The sequence below is a fragment of the Natrix helvetica genome, assembly GCF_964273705.1.
Source record: "Natrix helvetica genome assembly, chromosome: 2".
Taxonomy (NCBI): Eukaryota; Metazoa; Chordata; class Lepidosauria; order Squamata; family Natricidae; genus Natrix; species Natrix helvetica.
Genome location: NC_138552.1, coordinates 76,850,219 through 76,871,777, shown reverse-complemented (window position 1 = coordinate 76,871,777; position 21,559 = coordinate 76,850,219). Strand labels below are relative to the sequence as shown.

At 37.0% G+C, this 21,559-nt stretch overlaps 1 protein-coding gene across 13 annotated transcripts in view; it reads right to left on the bottom strand.

The window, feature by feature from the left end:
* Positions 1-21,559, bottom strand: part of KDM4C (lysine demethylase 4C) — a 221,225-nt gene that overhangs the window by 159,180 nt on the left and 40,486 nt on the right. For all 13 annotated transcript variants that reach the window (XM_081945825.1, XM_081945829.1, XM_081945833.1 and 10 more), the window contains 2 exons: positions 16,741-16,790; positions 7,365-7,468 (listed from right to left, as the gene is read on the bottom strand). In XM_081945825.1, the coding sequence (XP_081801951.1) occupies positions 7,365-7,468; positions 16,741-16,790 (154 nt within the window). The remainder of the gene's footprint in view (positions 1-7,364; positions 7,469-16,740; positions 16,791-21,559) is intronic.

The following is a 21,559-nucleotide window of genomic DNA, read 5'->3' as shown; positions in this document are numbered from 1 at the left end:
ACGGGTCTGGATGGATGACAGCAGGCTCAGGCTCAACCCCTCCAAGACAGAGTGGCTGTGGTTCCCGGCTTCCCGATTCAATCAGCATATTCCATCGCTGACCATCGGGGATGAGCAATTAGCCCCGGTGGAAGGGGCGCGCAACTTGGGCGTCCTCCTTGACGATCGGCTGACCTTAGAAGATCACGTGGCGACCGTGGCAAGGGGGGCGTTCCTCCAGGTTCGCCTCGTGCGCCAGTTGCGGCCCCTTTTGGACCGGGAGGCCTTGCGCATAGTCACTCACGCGCTGGTGACGTCCCGCCTGGACTACTGTAACGCTCTCTACATGGGGCTCCCCTTGAGGTGCGCCCGGAGACTGCAGTTGGTCCAGAATGCAGCCGCGCGGGTTATTATGGGGAGATCGAGATTCTCCCATATAACACCTATCCTGCGCGAGCTGCACTGGCTTCCTGTGGCCTACCGGGTGCGCTTCAAGGTACTGGTTACCATCTTCAAAGCGCTCCATGGCACAGGGCCTAGTTACCTGCGGGATCGCGTCCTGCCCCATACATCCCTGCGACCCACTCGCTCACACAGGGAGGGGCTACTCCGGGTGCCGTCCTCTAGAGAGTGCCTGGGGACGGTGCCCAGGAGTAGGGCCTTCTCTGTGGTGGGCCCTACCCTTTGGAATGACCTCCCCCCAGACATCCGGACAACAACCGATCTTCGCTCCTTCCGTATGAAGCTGAAGACCTACCTGTTTTGTCAAGCCGGCCTGGCATAACGTTACTATCTTGCCACCCCAGGTCATTTTACAATGGGAAATTTTGTTTTTAATATTTTTGGGGTTTTAAACTTTGTAAGTATGCTTATTTATGGACTTATTTTTACCTCCTCTGCACGATTTTATGGTGCTATCTTGATTATTGCTCTGTACGTCGCCCCGAGTCCCTGTGGGGAGAGGGGGCGACTAATAAGTTCAATAAAATAAATAATAAATAATAAATAAATAAATAGGAGACAGCAAAATTCCAAGTTCATTGAGGGAAAAAATATGAATCCATCAGGTAGCTAGGGTAATACACTTTAATTAGATCACAAGTAACTAGAGAAAGATTAGTCTGGTGATAAATTACACTGATTATCTGCAGTCTCATGTTACTGGTTCTACACAAACAGAGCATCAGATCTAGAATATGCCTTATATGCTTGAGTCCCCATATTAATTGGACCGGTGTACTCTTTCAAGGTGAGAAAAATATGATGGATCAATTTACAAATAATGTATTGACTAGTGGTAAGGTTGGCAGAGAGATGTGCATACATGTATTCCCCCCAAAATATAGGGAAGCAAGATAGAGCTGGCTACATTACAGCAGTTTTGAGTGTGTTTAAAATCAAACCAGGAACAAACAGCACACACTTTCAGGGAAATACCCAGAGAACAGTCAATCAATCAGAGTCAAAGAGCAAAGGGAAAGCAAAGACATAAGAATGCTGATCCAAAGTTAGTGCGTTGTTTCCAAAAGAGACATTTTAGCTGGTAGCTGTTTTAAAATGAGCCAGATGTAGATATGGTTCAATTACAAGCGTTAGTGTCTTTCTTCTCTGCTTAGCTCTCTGAAGCTGCTAATGCGTTTGGAGTTGGGTGCTCTGCAGGGATGTGGCCCCTCATCACCTGACTCTTCTGACACCTGGTCCTGCTGATGTTTTTCTGAATTAGAGTGCTTCAGATAGATGCTGAGTCTTGGCAATCTGATGAACCAGGCTCTTCACCCTCTGATGCAGAGGAGTCACACTAGCTCATGACAAACAGGTCCATGATCTTATTTCATATAGGAGATTTCTATGATACATTCTAGGCTTTTTTTATTTTTTACTTTACCAGCATATCACATTGGGATAGAAGCAGATGATTGACTTTCTCTATGAATTCCCTAATTACACTGAAACCTGGAAGGAAGTGTGTCAGTTAGCATTAGAGCTCCCCTTTCCCTGTAGCAGATAGGTTGAAGTTTTCCCCTTTTCCTGGGTGAACAAATTAACTTCTTCCACCCTTGGTAGCAATAATCTCACTGATTATATTTCTTGTTTTCTCATCTCCCAAGCAAAATCTACCACATCAAGCCCCAATAAAATCAGTCATATATCCCTTTTCCCAGTGGTGGGATTCAAATAATTTAACAACAGGTTCTCTGCCCTAATGATTTCTTCCAACAACCGGTTAACCAAACTGCTCAGAAAGTTAACAACTGGTTCTCCCAAAGTGGTGCGAACTGGCTGAATCACACCACTGCCTTTGCCCAATGAAATATGAGTGTATGATCTTCATACAATCACCATAGTGGTGTTATCTTTTACTGGTAGCCATGTTAGTTTAGGGCTAGAATTTTGTAGGCCCTATGTGTACAATAATCCAAAGGAGGCTGGATAGAATTCTGATGGAAGCTGATAAATCAATGTCTTTGTAATAGACCATCAAAGATCCTAGCTCCAGCTTAGCTTACCCCAAAACAAGTGACTGTAAAGCTGTTTTATATAAATTCTTGTTTCCTTAAATGTAGCAATTGCACACTATATCTAAGCATAAGCAATATAGATGGGATTATGCACAAACAGCCATATGTTCATGCTGAGATTGTGATTGGACTGTTTTATTTTTAAGAATACGAAGTGAGTGCACAGAAGTATAAACATTTTCTGTGCCAGTAATTCCCAAATTTATCTTGTCACTCACCCTCACTGGTGACAGTTTAGCAGGTGTGCTGTGGCAATAACCAGCAGTTCAGCTGTCACCTGGTAGGTGTAGGCTGGCTTATCAGTGTTCAGCATGTTTCCAGTTCTATTACTCTAAGCCACAAGAGATCATAGCCTGACTCCCCCTATTCACATTCTCACAGAGGTATATTAATTAGAATTCCAGTTTAGTATAGACTGCTCCCTAGTGGTACAAAGTTATATAACTATTCAAAATACTTAAATGAGAAACTAGGGAGAATGCTAGGGAGATTCAGGTATCTTAAATTAAATAAAATTAACATGAAATAAAATAGCATAAAATAAAATCATGTAAAGTGACAAATTTTGCATACTTAATACCCTAGGGCTTATAAAAAAACAAATTTAGAAACATTAAAAGGAATACCTTCGCCAGTATCCTTGACATTTATATTATTTTTCCAACATTTCTTTTATTTGAGCTTGCAGAATACAAACAGAATATAAAAGAAAAGCCAGTATATGACATATGGGGAGAGGAATGAATATGGCATGTGTTTATATATGTAATTTAATAAAGGCCATTGGATATGTATAAATAAATCTTTGGAGGAATCTCTTATTGCTAGAAAAGGTAAAAAGAAATAGAAGAGCATGACCAGCAGCAAGGTGGATGGACTCAGTTACAATGGCAATCAGTATACCACTGGAAATCCTGAAAGACCAAGTTAGGGAGATTGTCATAGAGAAAATCTATGTGGTCACTAAGAGTTGACCCCAATTTGATGGCACATCATCACACAGTGCAGAAATACTGTTTCTGCTTAATGTTTTAACATATAATTACAATGAACAAGTATATAGTATCTAAATTTGTTCGGATGTAACTCTTTAATTATTTATTTCACATCTCTAAATAGCACAGTGGTATCCTGCATAAAAAGAAGCTGAAGACATTCTGAATAGATGCTAAACAACTCGCTCTATGTTTTTTTTACAAAACATAACACCCGTTAGACCATTGTCCTCAATTCAGCAAATAATCGTTCTTTATAAACTTAAATGCACACTCAGGAGCAACAGACTTAGTCTGGATATATAATCTGTTTTACTGTAGATAAAAGAAGCCCTAATAACAATAGCCACTGCAGATTTGAACCATCAAGCTTTCTGTTTATAGTGGGTGCAGTTCTAAATCTTACATTTCTTTTTCCCACCAATACATGGTAACAAACCTCTTGCAGCACATTTCTTGTTCCTACATACAGAAGAAACCCACATTGTGTTTTGATAACATTCTTGGCTGGTTTGGGATTCCGTTTCTGTGTTTTCTGGCATATAACTATTGTGAGAAAACTGCAGCTGTTCTACAATTAGACTTAAGTCATTTTTTAAATGTTTTCCTCTCCAAGACTATAAACTATAAGGCAGGGTATGAAACAGAAACAATTATGTTTTGCATTGGTTTTATATTATATTATTTTCAAACCTAAGGAAAGATTTAAATTTTCTTATTTGTTTTCATTCCTTTACATAGAGATTCCTCTCTGTTTTTAGAGGCTGCTTGAGTTTGCATTCAGCGGGACACCAATCTTACTTCTATACTGTATATTTATACATCTATATTGCATTTTGAAAAAAATAGATCAAATGTTTTAATATTTCATCTTTATCCAGCATTCCTATAGCAATTGTAAATACCTAAGAGTTCCTAAGAGAGCCAAGTATATTGTCTGTCAAACACCTGAGACTACAACTTCCACATCTCCAATTTAAAATGGTTATTCATTTTGGAGAAGATTGGAATAATCTACTTTGTCTGCTATGCCATTGTTCAATTACTTAAAATATTCCTATCCCACCTACATAAGAATGCAAATGGCTTACAATACAATAAATATAGAACCAGAAAACAGCAGACAGAAATTACACTGTGCACTAGAAGCAATTTGATAAAAACAGAAATACATTTATACATTGATGGCACTTTTAAAAAGAAAGATCCACTAATTTCTCAAAATTTATGGAAAAGGAAATGAGACGGGGGTTTCTGGAAATTTAAATTTCATTTCAATTCCTAGTCACAATAATGGAAAATCATAATTACAGACAGCTTACAATATAGAAACATGATCTGACGATGCTACCAACAGAGCAACTATTTCATATGGAAGAATGTTATACTTCAAATATTCTATTTCTAAATTATTTGGAGCTAAAAAAAACCACAAGCAATTTGAAGTATAGGCAGAAACAAACTGGAAGACATGAAACTGTTTCAACAAAATAGATACGTATGTTCCATACATAATTCCTATTAAAAAAACAAACTGTAGCATTCTGAACTAATTTTTGTTTTTTAAAAAGTCTCCAAAGAAAGCTCTAAATAAAAGTGCACTGAAATACATGATATATCTAGAATCACAGAACTGGAAGAATTGGAAGGATCTATTTAAGTCATCAAGTATAATATGCATGCTTATTGCAGGAATCCAGATTAAGCATCCCACACAGAGGGCTGTTTAGCCTCAGTCTGAAAGCCACATGAATGGATCAAAGTGCCAGATTTGCATTCTCCAACAATGGCTATAATTGTCCACCAATCTCAGGTGCACAAAGTAATGCTTAGTCACTTGACAATTGGAATTCCAGGTTCACAACTGGATCCAGAATAATCTCTAAAATGAGTTTTCAAAGGAAATGTTAGTTCATTAGAAAGTAATTCCTAAATCAGATCTACAAATGAAAAATACATCTGTATGATTAGAATTCATCTTCCGTTTGCTAGTCCCTGTATAGTCCCTTCTTCAAGATGCAAAGAATTTCTTTATAATGAGATGGGAAGGTTGGCTATTATTCCCATGTTTGTGATACAGTATGTGAATAATACCAAACCTCTAAATTTCAGATGATTTCTTATAGAAACAGAATGAAAAATAATAAAATAAGCTGCCCAGAGTAGTCCCATGGTGAGATAGGTGGAAAATAATTTTAATATTAAATCTAATTAAATAATTAAATATCTCAGCACAATCTTTGGAGCACAATCTAACAGAAAAAATTAAAGCCCCAGTAAAACTATACCTTTAAATTCCATTCCTAAAGATTATCAAGAGGTTTGCCATGCTTGGTGGTAATGAAAATATGCTAAAAATCCAGCAGAACCACCACCATCCAAAATGCCAAAGTAGATAATTCAATGAATTGATCGCAAAATAAACCATTCAATGAATTGATCACAACAAAGGAGCAAAGTTGAATCTAATCTAATTTTGGACATTTGTTATCCAGATGATCTAAATACACATGTAGCTATGCCTATATTGCCAAGAATTCTATCCATGTTTACAGACTGCATAATTTGAGACACATATATAATTTTAAGTGGGCAAGCGGGTGCTAAAGATGTATCTACAAATATTGATCCAACAAATATTCAAATGAGCATTCAAATAAAAATAGATATGAGTGATTTGTCTGCAAAAAGCTTTGCAAACCGATCACAGTGAACCACCAAACCCTTGTTAGCTTGCATCTGTCTGTGCAGGTGAAAGGCTGTAATTAAAAGCAAAATCCATTACGCTCTCATCAACCAATATCTACTTCCACCCCAAAGCAGTTTAAGATTTGAAGATTTCTATAACATGATTCCCAATTTTAAGACAATTAGGTTACCCATAACTGTCTTTGAAATATTGTTCCCATACAATTACATTGTCAGGTCTATTCCTCCTAAAACAGTGGTTCTTAACCTGTGGGTCGGGACCCCTTCGGGGGGGTCAAACAACCCTTTCACAGGGGTCACCTAAGACCATCGGAAAACACATATTTTCGATGGTCTTAGGAACCGAGATACCAATTTTATGGTTGGGGGTCAACACAACATGTGGAACTGTATTAAAGGGTTGTGGCATTGGGAAGGTTGAGAACCACTGTCCTAAAAGAAGAGAACTATATACATTGCTCTGAATTCTTTGAAGAAATGTAAGATACAACTTGTATTGTACAACTTGTATTGTAATGCGGTCAGTGGCTAAGACACTGAGGTTGTTGATCACAAAGGTCAGCAGTTCTGTGGTTCGAATCCCTAGTGCCACTAACGGAGTGAGCTCCCGTTACTTGTCCCAGCTTCTGCCAACCTAGCAGCTCGAAACATGTAAAAATGCAAGTAGAAAAATAGGGAGCACCTTGGTGGGAAGGTAACAGCGTTCCATGCGCCTTCGGCATTTAGTCATGCCAGCCACATGACTAAAAGTCTTTGTATGGCACTGGCTCTTCAGCTTTGAAACAGAGATAAGCACTGCCTCCTAGAGTCGGGAACGACTAGCACATATGTGCAAGGGAACCTTTACCTTTAAGATACAACTTAGGTTGGCATTTTCATTAAAAGACTACAAATCTTAGTTCACCAATCTGATTGATTTAGGAAAAAATGTGTAGGATGTAAATCCAGAGAAAGGAAGGGAGGAAAAATGCATCTAGGTATTATGTGTTTTCAATAAATAAAGTTTTATTTCATGTCTTTCTCACCCTTACCAAGTATATGCACATCATAATTTGTTCATCAAGATATATTTGTTTAAAATTGAATTTGTGTAAATATAAATGTGATTTCCTAGGCATTATTTGATTTAATGGCTAAGGGCCAAACATAATAAATAACTCACTTTATTAAAAGGAATTCCATATTTTTTCAATATTGAGGGAGATATTAATGTCATCTTATGGCGTAGAAAAGCATCACATCCTTGAGAACTGCTTGGGAAAAATCCTAGTAAAACAAAAATAAATGAAGAACTGTATTAGACATAGTTAATAAACAGTATACTGTGAATAGATTATTTGAATTTATCTATAATAAAACATATATATAACAATAACTCCTCTCAAAAACAGCATTCTGCCTGAGAAAGAAAAGAGAACACATATAATCAACAATAATTGGTGCTTTTAAACTAAATCTCTCATTCAAAGAGGCCCCCCAGCAATTACATTAACATACATATCAATCTCACAGGAATTATTTTATGGTATCAATTACTGTTGCATAATTTGTTATCATGGTTGTTGACATATAAAACTGATAGCTTTTCCAGATAATTTGAAAATACTATAATTGCATTGTTGGGCAATTCAAATTCCTTTTCTACAGAACTGCAATTCTTATACCTAACTTTCAAAAAATCAAACTCATAGAATTTGTCACACAGATTGTGACATATGATGGCAACTCCTTCCACAAAAACAGTGTATTCTGTGAAATCTTTACTAAAAAGGAACTTACAAATTGTGTTGAACAATTTCATCTGTTGAAAGTAATAAAATGGGAATAACACAATTTTTTAAACTCAAAAACATTGACAAGCCTCAATACATTACTGAAAAATGTATGCAACTAATAACACGTTACATTGCCCAACATATTTTAATGGGAACCTTCCTCAGGGAAATAAGACATTTGTGATATAGTTGCCTTAGTAGAATAAGTGAAGAGGGGACATTTTACTTCTGAAAAAAGCTTGCATTAAAACCCATGAAACAGTTTCTTACTTTACAAAAATTCCTATACTTTCCAAAAGCATTTTTCTTGCCTTTTTCCATCGATTTTCTTTATAGAATTTTCAATTACAAGAACCAGGTGCCTCAGAATAACGACAAAACTGGATAATATTTTTCAAACAAAAAGGTAAGAAAAAGTGCTCTGACACAACATTTGCCTTTCATTTTCTTGCCTGCCTAGAATAACTACAATTTATCCAAAACATAGAGCGAATCAAATCTTTTATCAATCCACATTTGGAACCTTCTTGGTTAGCAGCTAATATTTACCCTCCAGAATGCATTAATTTAAGTCTTCACATAAATATGACTATTTTATAAACCCTTTTATTTATCAAAAGATTTCTTCTCAATCCACTATCCTAAGAACTTCAAAATATTTTATAATCTCTATATAAGATGTTAGCAATATGATTCCAAAACACATTCCACTTGTTAAATAAATACTGAAATAAGAGAGGCATGTTGATCATTTATTAACAGCACCGCTTAAACTCCTGATAAAGAATGTTGTGCTTTATAGAACAGCATTTGTTCAACCTTCTTTGGTCTCCACATTTCCCAGAAGTTACAAAATACTTCAGCAAAGAATGTTATGTGAAATGTGGGCCTGCTAGCAAGAAGAGAATCTGTGACTCTAGGCACTGCTAGGCACTCATTTCTATTTTACCAAACTCTATATTAGCAAGATTTGAGATTATATGGAACCTTTCAAATGTTCAACCACAAACACAAAAATCTCCACATTGTAGACAGCTGCATTTTGTCCATAGATATTTCTATTTTACCTCATGCCACAATGTAATAAATCAAAAACTGGGGCTTTTTATAGATCCCCACATGATGTATTCTGATCCATGAGTGGGACTTATAATACTTATAGTTCTGATACATAAATAGAGGTGGGATTGGTCAAAATATCAGTATTTAATAAAGGTAAGTAATAATTGTAAAAAATTCGTATGAAGCGCATCAAATCTTATTTCATTGCCGAGTAAATACTAATCTATATAGTGCAGTGTTTTAGGAAAGTTGGTATTGAAGACTGATAAATTTAAGAGCAGGGATAAGAAAACCTATCTTCTAGCTGTAAACTTGAAATGAACTCATCATCACACTTTTAAAATCTAGAGGTATGTGCTGCATTAAATAAATTAAATTTTAAATTAAAATCAATGAAGAAAGAAGATACTATTTAAATCACCTTCTTTATGGATTTGTAATCAGGCCCTGAACAAATGTGGTGACTGGTCATAAGTTAATTTAAATTGGAAAACCACTGGAGTAAGGTAATGCACAGTATATTAAGCCCAGCACATCAGTTTAGAATGTATATTTACAATGACCCTGGAAAATTATATCCTATATCATCCCAGCAAGAAGGGAAATACAATACAAGATACATGCTTTGAAAGCCAATCTTCTGTGAATATTTTAAATTGGTTACACTTGTAACACCAATATCATTTTTTGCACAAATGCCATAATCTCCAACATTATACATATGAAAATACAATATGCTTGATATGTCTTGGTAGGTGGGCAGTATTTTATAGTTTTCATTCTGTGAACTACTATGGTCAGAACTACTCACAGAAGACACAAGAGACAGAAGTCATTTTTCTGTCTTCTGTCTCAGGAATACAGCCAATTAGAGACTATGCAAAATCTCAATTTTAGAGCCTGCATTTTAGTTCATTTTAGATCTTAAGATTCAAGGCTTGATTATAATAAGCGATCATGAATATAATTAGATCTTAGTATATGCATGGAGTGTTATAACTAAATGTCAAGAAAATATAAAAGAAAATGGAAGTCTTTTTGCCATTCTTGCAATACTGATCATTAGCTGAGCAACATATGTAATTAGTTATATGAGCTGCAAATTATTTATTCCAATGCAAAGTACAATTAAATGAGGTGAAATTAGATATATTTATAACTTGGATTTTTACTCCAAGCGCTCTATTAATGGATACTCTTTATTACAGCAGCTGACCAGCAAATTAAACTTCTTAAATGTCTTTAAAAAATAGAGCACAAGAAGTCATAGCATTGAAAGGAAAAACAATTATCTGGCGGGGAGGGGGGACAGCAAAACACCTAAAACCTAGAATGTTTCTAAAACATGGATAAAATTCATGTACCAATTTACCACAATGAAGTGAATACAGAAATAGACCCCAAATAATAGAAACAAATAGTAGATTTTAGCAAGGCATTAGACAAAGTAGAGCACAACCTACTTCTTGGTAAATTAGGAAAACGTGGGATATACAGAATCACCACCAGATAGATTTGTAACTGGCTGACAAACCATACTCCTTAATGATACAACATCTACATGGAGGGAATTAAGCAATGGGGTTCTACAAGGTTCCATCTGCCCAGTACTCTTCAATATTTTCATAAATGATTTAAATGGAGGACTAGAAGGGGAACTAATCAAATTTGCAGATTGCACTAAACTTGCAGGATTAGCCAACACCCTGGAAGACAAGCTCATGATCCAAAAAGATCTTGACAGACTTGAACAATGGGCTTATCTAAGAAATTGAAATTCAATGTGGAGAAAAGCAAGGTTTTACATCTAGGCAGGAAAAACCAAAGGTATAAGTACAGATTAGGTGAAACCTGGCTCAATAGTAACTATGAGAGGGACCTTGGGGGGTCCTAGTGGATGATCACTTAAACATGAGCCAGCAGTGTGTGACAGCAGCCAAAAAAGCTAACATAATCCTTGGTTGTATAAACAGAGGCATAGAATCAAAATCAAGTGAAGTATTAATGCTGCTTTATAAAGCCTTAGTAAGACCACACCTGGAATACTGCATCCAGTTTTGGTCACCACATTAAAAAAAGATGTTGAGACTTTGGAAAAAGTGCAAAGAAGAGCAACTAAGATAATTAGGGGCCAAGGGAACAAAAACATATGAAGAACTGTTGCAGGAATTGGCTGTGACAAGTCTAGAGCTGGGGTCAGCAACCCACAGCTGTGGAGCCACATGTGGCTCTTTCATCCCTCTGCTGCGGCTTAGTAAAAATAGTACTAGTAAAATACTTTAAGCACAGGGTACTACCTATGAAATATTGAGCAATTAGGTGGCTATATTATTACATGAGTTACATGTGAATGTAAGTATATGGTTAAAATCAATCCTGGGTCAGTGACAAATAAAATATAATAGGAAACATAAACCCTAGATGAAAAAAGAAACAAAATAACAAAATATACATTAGTACAGAAAATAGTGAGATTAGTGTCCAGCTAATAGTATTGTGTAGCATTTATTTTATTTTCTTACTGAGTAGACATTTTTGCTATGCAGCTTATAATGTTATGGAAAGTCTTTTGGCATTTTTTATTTAAAAAACAATTGAGCAGTCTAATTGTCATCTTCTCCCTATTTTTTTTTCCTTTTAGCAACCCTCTAATCCCTTTCTTCAGGGTGGAGTCAGGGCGACTGGATGGAGCTGAGCTTTTCTTAACGTAGTGACAAAACATATTAACTTTCAGGCTTCTTGGAAACAAAATGTTAGATTACAAGATGCTAGGATGGATCTAGAATTGATCCAAAAGTTTTCTAAGCTTTTCTGCAAAAATGGGACTTCAAAATGTTCAAAGGAATGTGAAACTATTTACGACATGTTATGGCTCATGTCCAGGACCACCAAATCCTTGACTGATGTTTGCACTATCCACAAGGATGCAGAGACTTTTTCACATAGTGATCTGGATAGCTATATCCCGTTTAAGCAATATAATATGTGCAAACAAGAGCAAAAACAAACAAAACTAATTTTACGGCATTGTGATTTCAATGACACCCATAAATGAAAATAAAAGAACGTACATAGACAGCTACCTGAGTAACTGGAAAATGAATTCATATTTTGTTCCTTTTTTTTTAGAACAGAGCAAATTTTAGCCCAAATAATGTAACCTGGATTTAACTCTGAAAGTTTGCCTTAACATGATTTGCGAATGAATCCAATTTAGTTTATTCAACAAAATACAGATGACTATATCGTGGCTTAGTGCAATGTACAATCCAGCCATCATTTCTGTAATTTGTGCTATTGATTAATTTTACAGGATTATGCTATTTTTCCTAGTTTTGAGATACAGCAGTTTGTATATGGTCATACAAATTTTTTTAAAGGCAAAATTTTAACTAGAGACATTATCTCCTGTGCCAGTGCATCTATTAAAAAACCATTAAGAAAAATTACAGATGATACCTGAAGTTTTAAAACAAGCCACACGCATGTTAAAACAAGCCACTTTAGGGTTCTGCATGCTATATAACTGGCTTGCGTGTAGCTTAGCATGCCATGTGAAAAAATATGTTTTAATATTGCATAATTGTAAGAATTCAATACAATACGTGCAGGATACATTGTCACTTTACAATGCTAAGTATTATTTGATGTTAAATAAAATATTACTGGTTAAGTAGAATTAAATGCTTTGTGTTTATGCTTAAAAGAATTTGAGTAATACAAAGCTGTTCGTTCCGCATAAATGATTTGTAGTTAGATCGACAATGCATATTCCTATGCAAACGATAAATTAAGATTTAAAAAAGAGATGTCACAGCACAGCCAATAAAGTTTGATCCAATTCTCTGGTGTCTTTGAATGTTAATTACTATGTCAAATTTTATTAAAATTGAAGAATAATTAATTTTCATTTACTACCTCAATTTTTGGATCTTTTCCAATTTTTCTTTTATATTGCACAACCTTTTACAGATCCATTGATAAATAATTCAGATAAATAACCATAGACCTCAGAACATATACTTCATTTCTCCCAGTGTAATCATTTAAACATAATAAAAATCATATCATGATTTATCAGATTCCTATTTCCCTTGCAACATACAAGAAATCTATTACACTGAGTAAAACACTGCTAAAAGAAAGCAACAGAAGAGACAGAAATAAATTAGTGGTAGTAACAAACTGAAATCTCTTTAAGAAAAAAATCACAACAAAAATGGAAAATTAAGAAACTGAATGATAGATTTAAAAAAAACATTTCTAGAATGAGTTGGGTACATATTTAGTCATACGCTTTAATAAAGTCAGAACATTTCAATGTACTGTATATAATGGAAAGCAATGGGCAACACCTATATATATATATTCTAAAGTATGGAAATTGCAGTGTGAAAACGTTGAAAAATTATTCTGACGATTCCTAGGGAGTGAAGCAAATAAAGAAATATATGATTCTGTTCCAGAATAGCAAACAATAGTCCTACTAATGCCTCATTAAAAAAATACTGTAACAACCATAACAATCCAATGCAGATTTAGGCACATTTATGGTCATTGATTTCAGTGGCCATAAATCTATGCTGCGTTAACTTGGCAACATAGCACATTATATAGCCTTATTATTATTTAATACAATAAAACCTAGATTTAGCCCCAAATTTTCTATTATCAATAGTGTAAAATAGGGCGAGGAAACAGCTTCTAGCTATTGTGAAATCCTCAAAAGTAGCTCACAATACATACTTAGGTCTCAAAAAACATGCCAGATATAAATTAATAATTATGTACAGTAAAATATTGCTCCTTTCTCAAGATATACAGTATTACAGATGTGCTAAACCTGCCTAGTCAATGAAATTTCACATCATTGTAACAGTATTTTCTTTAAGAATTACCATATTTTTCAGAGTATAAGATGCACCTTTTTCCCTCAAAAAAGAGGCTGAAAATCTGGGTGTGTCTTATACACTGAATACAGCATGTTTTGCCTCCCGAAACTCTTCCCCTTCACCAAAATGGCCATGCATAGCCTTGAGGCTTTCAGAGTGCTCCCGTCTTTTGCTCAATTTTGCCCCCCCCCCCAGCCCCCAGGAGCACTCTACAAGACTCCTAACGGTTATTCGTGGCTTTTAAAAAAAACGGGCTCATTTTCTGGAGAAGGAAAATCAAGTCAGGTGTTCGGAATATTTTAAATAAATAAATATGTTTGCAAAAGAATCTTGTGTCATCAAAGGATAATTATTCCTTCTCTGAAAGACAAGTTTAATATACAATATAATAGACCCCCTCCATTGAAAAAAATATTTAGACGTCATAATCTACAGCAGTGATAGTAAAGCCTTTGGACTTGGCATGTCAACAAATTAAAAAATGCCTAACTCTGCTGGTATGTCACCTTCTCCTTGAACAAAAGAGAAACAATCCTTCATGTCTCCCCCTCCCACCCATCTAAATCACCCTGACAGGGGACTCTACACAGGGCCACATGATCTTGGGCAATGGTGAAGCTGCTCCCCAGATCTTCCACATGACACTTATCTTCAGATGGTGTTCTCTTTCGGTTGAGAGCTCCTGCAGCCTACACAAAGCTGCTCTGGATCACATGAAGCCTTTTTCTTGTTGCAGCTTCAGAGAATGTTCTACCACAGCCTCTTCAGCCTCCAAAAATCATGTGAAAATACTCCACATTCTCGTGCAACTTCCAGAGACTGTGCGAGGCCACACCCATTCTTATGCAGCCTCTGCAGCTCCAAAAACCACAAGGGAACGGGGTGTGCTTTCAAGAATAGTTGTTGAGTGTTGATGAACACTGCCATGTCACCCAAAATAATTGTGGTGTGTCACTTTTGATACACATCGGTTCAACATCACTGGTCTAGAAACATCTCATTGCTTTGTGTTCTGCATAGTTTTATACCAAAAGGTAAGCCTGCTTCAGAGCTGGTATATTCAAGGCACTCCCTTATAACTTCCATTGTCTTATGTCCCCCTAAGTATTGTATTTTTTATTTATTGAATTTATAGACCGCCCCCTCTCCCCGAAGGGACTCGGAGCGGTGTACAGACAGCAGTTAAAAAACCATATACAAAATAGAAAATCTTAAATACCCCTAAAAACAAATTAAATGTAAAGCTGTACAATAATAATAAAAATTAAAAAGCAGCCTAAGGAGCCTACCCCCAAAAATTTAAAATACAGGCCAGAAAGAATTAAAGCTACGGTTAGGCCAGGCCAGCTAAGTGGAACAGGTGGGTCTTAAGTTTCTTGCGGAAAGAGCGGAGATCGGTGGTTGTTCTGATGTCGGGGGGGGAGGTCATTCCAGTGGCCCACTTTTGATCCATACTTTGACAAGACACTATCCTAAGCTACAATACTTACAATAATGTATAGGGAAATTGTGTGTATTTATTTTTATTTCCAGTATATAGTTTGAATTCAAATGAAGAAGCTAGTGAAAACTTAATTCAAAGACAAATGATCTGCATAAAGAACTATATTCAAATATATCTAAAAACAGTAAAGTTTGTCAACCATTTTCTCTGACCATACACAACATTATAGATTGTGTCTGTTAACAAAAAAGAAAATTTTAAAACAAAAATGTCTTCTAAAATGCGATTTGCAATATAGCTTCATAATATTTATCATTTGCCATTTAGAATTGTCATCAAAAATAAAATCTGTTCTATTTTACCTTGCATTTTACAACTATGCAAGCTACTGTCAATATCAAGTATTCAGCAGTATTACAAAGAAACGTCTAGTTTCAAAATTGCAGTAACAGCTCACTTGAGATTTTGTTACATTTGTTGCTATACAAAAAAAAAGAACTACATAAATGAAAAATAATCTAAAGAGCAAAATCAGACTTCTGCATTTATTAGATGTAAGTCTAATGTCTTTCAGATAAAATATTTGTAGATGCCATAGTCAATCAAGTATTCATGAATTACAAAGATGAAAGCATTCATGCATAAAAGGCAATGTGATAATTATGATCGGCAGACAAGATAATGGGAAAAAAATCCCAGGCTTCCTTTAATTTTATGTATCAAGTACTGGCTTGACCTAGATAACCTGCAATGCTTCACCACATTTACTGCATTATTTTAGCATTTTAATTATTTAGGAAAATTCAATTAATTCAGCAGGCATCTGTTAAGCAGGCCCAACTTTGTTGCACCTCACAGCTTTTTTTCAAAGTTGCTGCAATTCTGGGCTACATTTTTAATATAAATATGTAATTAAGCTTAAAATCTATTCACTCTGCAAGTTTATTAACCTTTGCTGATTATGCAAATTGTAGCTGCGAGGCTGTTATGACATTTTCATAATTTTAGAAAGCTTGTTTTTAATTTTTTATTGTACTCTTTGTGGTTGGAGACCCAGGATGAAAATCATGTATGTATCTCTTTCCTAAATTCTATTAGTAACAAAACAGAATTATCAAAAGAACAAAAATGAAAGATAAAGAAGCAATATGAATTAAAAACTATAAACCTTCAATTGAAACAACAGCTTGCTAAAATCTTAACTTATTCAAAATGAGAGCTATTCCAACATGTTGGACTAAAAATCCCATCCTCTACCCAAAAATTACACATGAACGTTTGTGGGGAAAGATGAAAAAACAGCAAGGCCTTGCCTCGCCTTTTAAATACAATATGAAATATTTATTTAAAACCAAACAGATCTACCTTGAGCAAGTCGTTCAAGTCGCTTTCCATGCTCTGGAGGAATAGCGTACCTAAAATGTATTTAAACGGAAAATGATTAATTTAGCAATACACTTAACTTTTTAGAATTTTCTTAAAATACTCTACAGACTATATATGACAGAAAACACAAAAATATTTAGTTTAATATTTTTGTGACATTCCTCTTTCTAAAATAAAATTCAGATGCTAACTATAAGAAAAAACGTATTTATATTACAGTTATAAAATAATGAAATAAAACTGTGAACCAAAAACTAATATAAAAGTAACTGCCAAGTAAATAAAATACACTTTATCAGCTTCCATAATAAAAATGCTAAAAATAGGTAATAATGCAGTGGCAGAACAAACATCAAGAAGTTTCCTAACCTAAGCACCATTTCCAAAAAGCCCTTGCTGTTCTTGCTCTTCTAACACTGGTAAAGAACTGCAACTGGTGTCCAGAATGGATATTCCTCAAATACCCAAACTGTTAGGAGCTCATATGTAAGCCAATAAAAGGTACTGACAGAATATAATATATGTATGAGAGTAGTTTCCTTTAAATTAAAGTAATTGTACTATGTGCAATATTGGTTTATTATTATGAAGCGTTTTAGAAAATCCTACAAACAGGTAGCTAAATATTTTATGCAATTGTTACGTGGATGATTTTTTTTGGAACAAATACGTATATGCTTGTAACCATGCTGCATTTTTGCAAATTTCCAATTTGTTTCTCATCTTGCATAAGATTATGCTATTTCTGAGTGTATATTTATAGACATTTTCATTTTTACTTTCAAGGAAGTATTTTTAATTAATTAAAAATGTGTATTCCTACAAACGTAGAAATTAGATATATAAATAACAGCAGAAATGATAGGGGGAAACTCAAGTTAATATTTGATATTCATACTTTTTATTATTGAAATATAGTTTAGCAATAAGTAAAAATTACATATATGTACAAGTGCACATGTACAAACACTTGCACAGATTTTTTTTTAAACTGCATTGTATTATGTGTGTGCCTTCAAGTTAGTTTTGACTCCTGGCTACTGTCTGGACACATTCACATTTGTTGATAGGATTTCTGAATTGGTTTGCCACTTCCTAGGATTGAGAGTTTGTGACTGGCCTATAATTACCCAGTTGGTTTTATGCCTAAAGCAAAACTAGAATTCATAGTCTTCTGGTTTCTAGCCTGATGCTTTAAGAGTTCTCCCTTGTATTCTATTTCATTTACTATCTAGATGATGAGGGGGTGAAATGCCATTGGTATGCTAACAATCTCTCTCTTTCATCCCCTATAAGAATCAGCTAAAGATATACAGAAGCGGAATCAGGAATACCCTGAAGCAACAATTGTGTGAGAGTTAATGAACTGAAGTCCAACAAAACAGAAATGCTATGAATGATTTCTGGGGAAAAAACCAGAATGCTATTTCTAGCACTACTTCGCTGACTAGTTTACCTCCTAACAGTAATTCATGTTCTTATAACTTCTTAGTTGAAATATTGAAAGGCATTCCAAGGTCCTTGGAAATGCTGGGAAATTGCAGCTTATGTAAAACTTAAAAGAAATTGAATTAGTTGATTGTAAGAGACTAAATAATGTCTATTTATCTTTCAACCCAATTCTAGATATTAATTAAAATGCTAAAAGGCTTATGACACACTTATCTAAAAGGAGCTTCTCATCTTGGACTGTCATTTCCTGTTTTGAAGTTAGAAAACCCCTGTTGTTAAAGCTTGATGGAAGTTGACTGGCAGCAATATTATTTTCTAACACATTTTGTCCCTTCTGCCTTTTAAATCAATTAATGGTAAATATTTCTCCTGTCCAGTCATATCTATCTCTAGGGGATGGTGTCCATCTCCATTTCTTAGCTGAGGGGCCATGTTGTCTGAAGATATTTCCATGGTCATGTGGCCAGCATGACTATATGGCAAGGCACGTGGAATGCTGTTACCTTCCAACCGAAGTACTATCTATTTATTTACTCGCATTTGCATGCTTTCAAACTATTGGGTGAGCAGGACCTGGAGCAAGCAATGGGACCTCACTCTGTCACATGGTATCCGGGTCGCAAACCTGGACTGACAGCTTTTCAGCTGACAATCTCAGGGTCTGTTTAAACAGTGGCCTGTTTAAACCAATTATGGGACTATATATCCAGGAGAAAGACTTACAGGTAGTCCTCAAGTTACGTTTTAGTCAGCAACCATTCAAGGTTATAATAGTGCTGAATGATGAGATTTACACTGTTTTTGAAGTTCTGACCATTGTAGTAGTTCCACAGTCATGTAAACAAAATTTGAATGCTTGGCAACCAGCTTGCAGGTAGTATTGATTGAAACCTCCGGTGATCACATAATTTGCAGTGTTTTGTGCTAGCTTCCTACAAGCAAAGACAATAAAGGAGCAAGAGGGAAGGCTGCAAGTTGCCCAGGTAAGTCTGTCTCACACCTGGCCTTTCATTGCTCACTTGCACCACACTCTCCTTTTCCCCTTCACTCACGTAGACCCCATGCCCTCCTTCCTTGGCCTCTCTGCACTTGCATGCATCCCATACTCTCTTTCCATAGCCTTCCATTGTCCACACGCTTAGCAATGAAAATTCTGGCCCAAATTACAGTTATTATTCAAGGACTATCTGCACTATAAAACACAGTGCACTGAAGATGACATTGGGTATTATCAGATGACAAGCCTTTCCAGGGTTGTCCAGAGAAGAATAAAAGAATTCTGTCCCAATAGTAGCAGCTCACTACATTACTGCACTAGTCATGGAGAAGGATGATTCTTTCTCTACCAGTCCTATAGCTCTGTACAGTGGGTGCCCTTTTGGCATGGTAAGTGTGTTTACTAACATATATACATCAATATACTCTGATAAACAAATTGACCAAGATCTGAGACAGTATGGACTATCAAGACCAGCCCTACTTGCTCTAGACCTAGAAAAAACCCTGATAGAACTAAAGCAGAGAGTATGGGACTTAGATATTCAGGCCAACAGTGCCAAAGTTTCATACCTCTCCTAGAGAAAAACTGTTCTTTCCACCTGGACACTCCCAATTCTGAATGTTCCCCGTAGAAGGGTTTACACTCTAACCTGAACAGATGTTCTTCCCACTAGGGTGATAACTGATAATAATAATAAGTTTGAATTTATTAGCCGCTCCCTTTCCAAGTAGGACTCGGGGCGGCGTACAATGGGGCATATAAAACACAGAAAATATATAAAACACATAGGCGTACATACAGAACATACATACAGATACACAAACACGGACTCGGAGGAGGTAAACAATTTACATCATATAGACAGTTAAAAGACCCGCATTAAAATACCCCAATTGTAAAAACCCGATATAAAATTAAGATTTAACGTTTAAAATACAATTTAAAAACAGCTAGGAGGAATAAGAATAATTACGATTGAGCCAGGCCAGATAATTGAAAGAGGTGGGTCTTCAGCTGTACACGGAAGGAGCGGAGATCGGAAGTAATCCTGATGTCACGGGGGAGGTCATTCCACAGGGCTGGGCCCACCACAGAGAAGGCTCTGCTCCTGGGTGTCGCCCCCCGGCACTGTTTGGCGGACGGCACCCGGAGAAGTCCCTCTCTGTGTGAGCGAATTGGTCGTAGAGATGTGTGGGGCAGGATGCGATCCTGCATATAACTAGGCCCTGTGCCATGAAGCGCTTTAAAGATCATAATCAAAACCTTGAAACGCACTCGGTAGACCACAGGAAGCCAGTGCAGCTCGCGCAGGAGAGGTGTTACAGGGGAGTACCTAGTCCTCCCCATAATCACCCGCGCGGCCGCGTTCTGGACCAACTGTAGTCTCCGAGTGCATCTCAAGGGAAGCCCCATGTAGAGAGCATTGCAGTAATCCAGGCGAGACGTCACTAGCGCATGGGTGACTGTGCGTAGGGCATCCCGGTCCAATAAGGGGCGCAATTGGCGCATCAGGCGGACCTGATGGAACGCCCCCCTTGCCACGGCTGTTACATGGTTATCCATGGACAGCCGGGCATCCAGGAGGACGCCCAAATTGCGCACCTGTTCCATGGGGGCTAGTTGGACGCCCCCGATGGCCAGAGATGGAAACACCTGGTTGAACCGGGAGGCCGGAAGCCACAGCCACTCCGTCTTGGAAGGGTTGAGTTTTAGTCGGTTGCCATCCATCCAGACCCGTACGGCCTCCAGACACCGGGACATCATTTCGACGGCCTCATTGGGGTGGTTCGGGGTGGAAATGTATAGCTGAGTATCATCAGCATACAGATGATATCCCACCCCAAAACCACGGATGATCTCGCCCAGCGGTTTCATATATGTGTTGAACAGGAGAGGCGAGAGTACCGATCCCTGTGGCACTCCACATGTGAGTGGCCTCCGGGTCGAACTCTGCTCCCCTGTCAACACACGTTGCGTCCGATCAGAGAGGTAGGAGCCAAACCACCGTAAGACGGTGCCCCTGACTCCCAGCCCCTCTAGCCGGTGCAACAGGATACCATGGTCGATGGTATCGAACGCCGCCGAGAGATCTAATAGGACCAGGATAGAGGAACAACCCCTATCTCTGGCCCTCCAGAGATCATCAACCAATGCGACCAAGGCCGTCTCTGTGCTGTGCCCGGGTCGGAAGCCGGACTGGCGCGGGTCTAGATAATCATTTTCCTCCAGGTGACGTGGGAACTGCTGTGCTACCACACTCTCTACAACCTTCGCTAAAAAAGGAAGGTTGGAGACTGGACGATAATTGACTAGGTCCGTTGGGTCCAGGGAAGGCTTCTTGAGCAG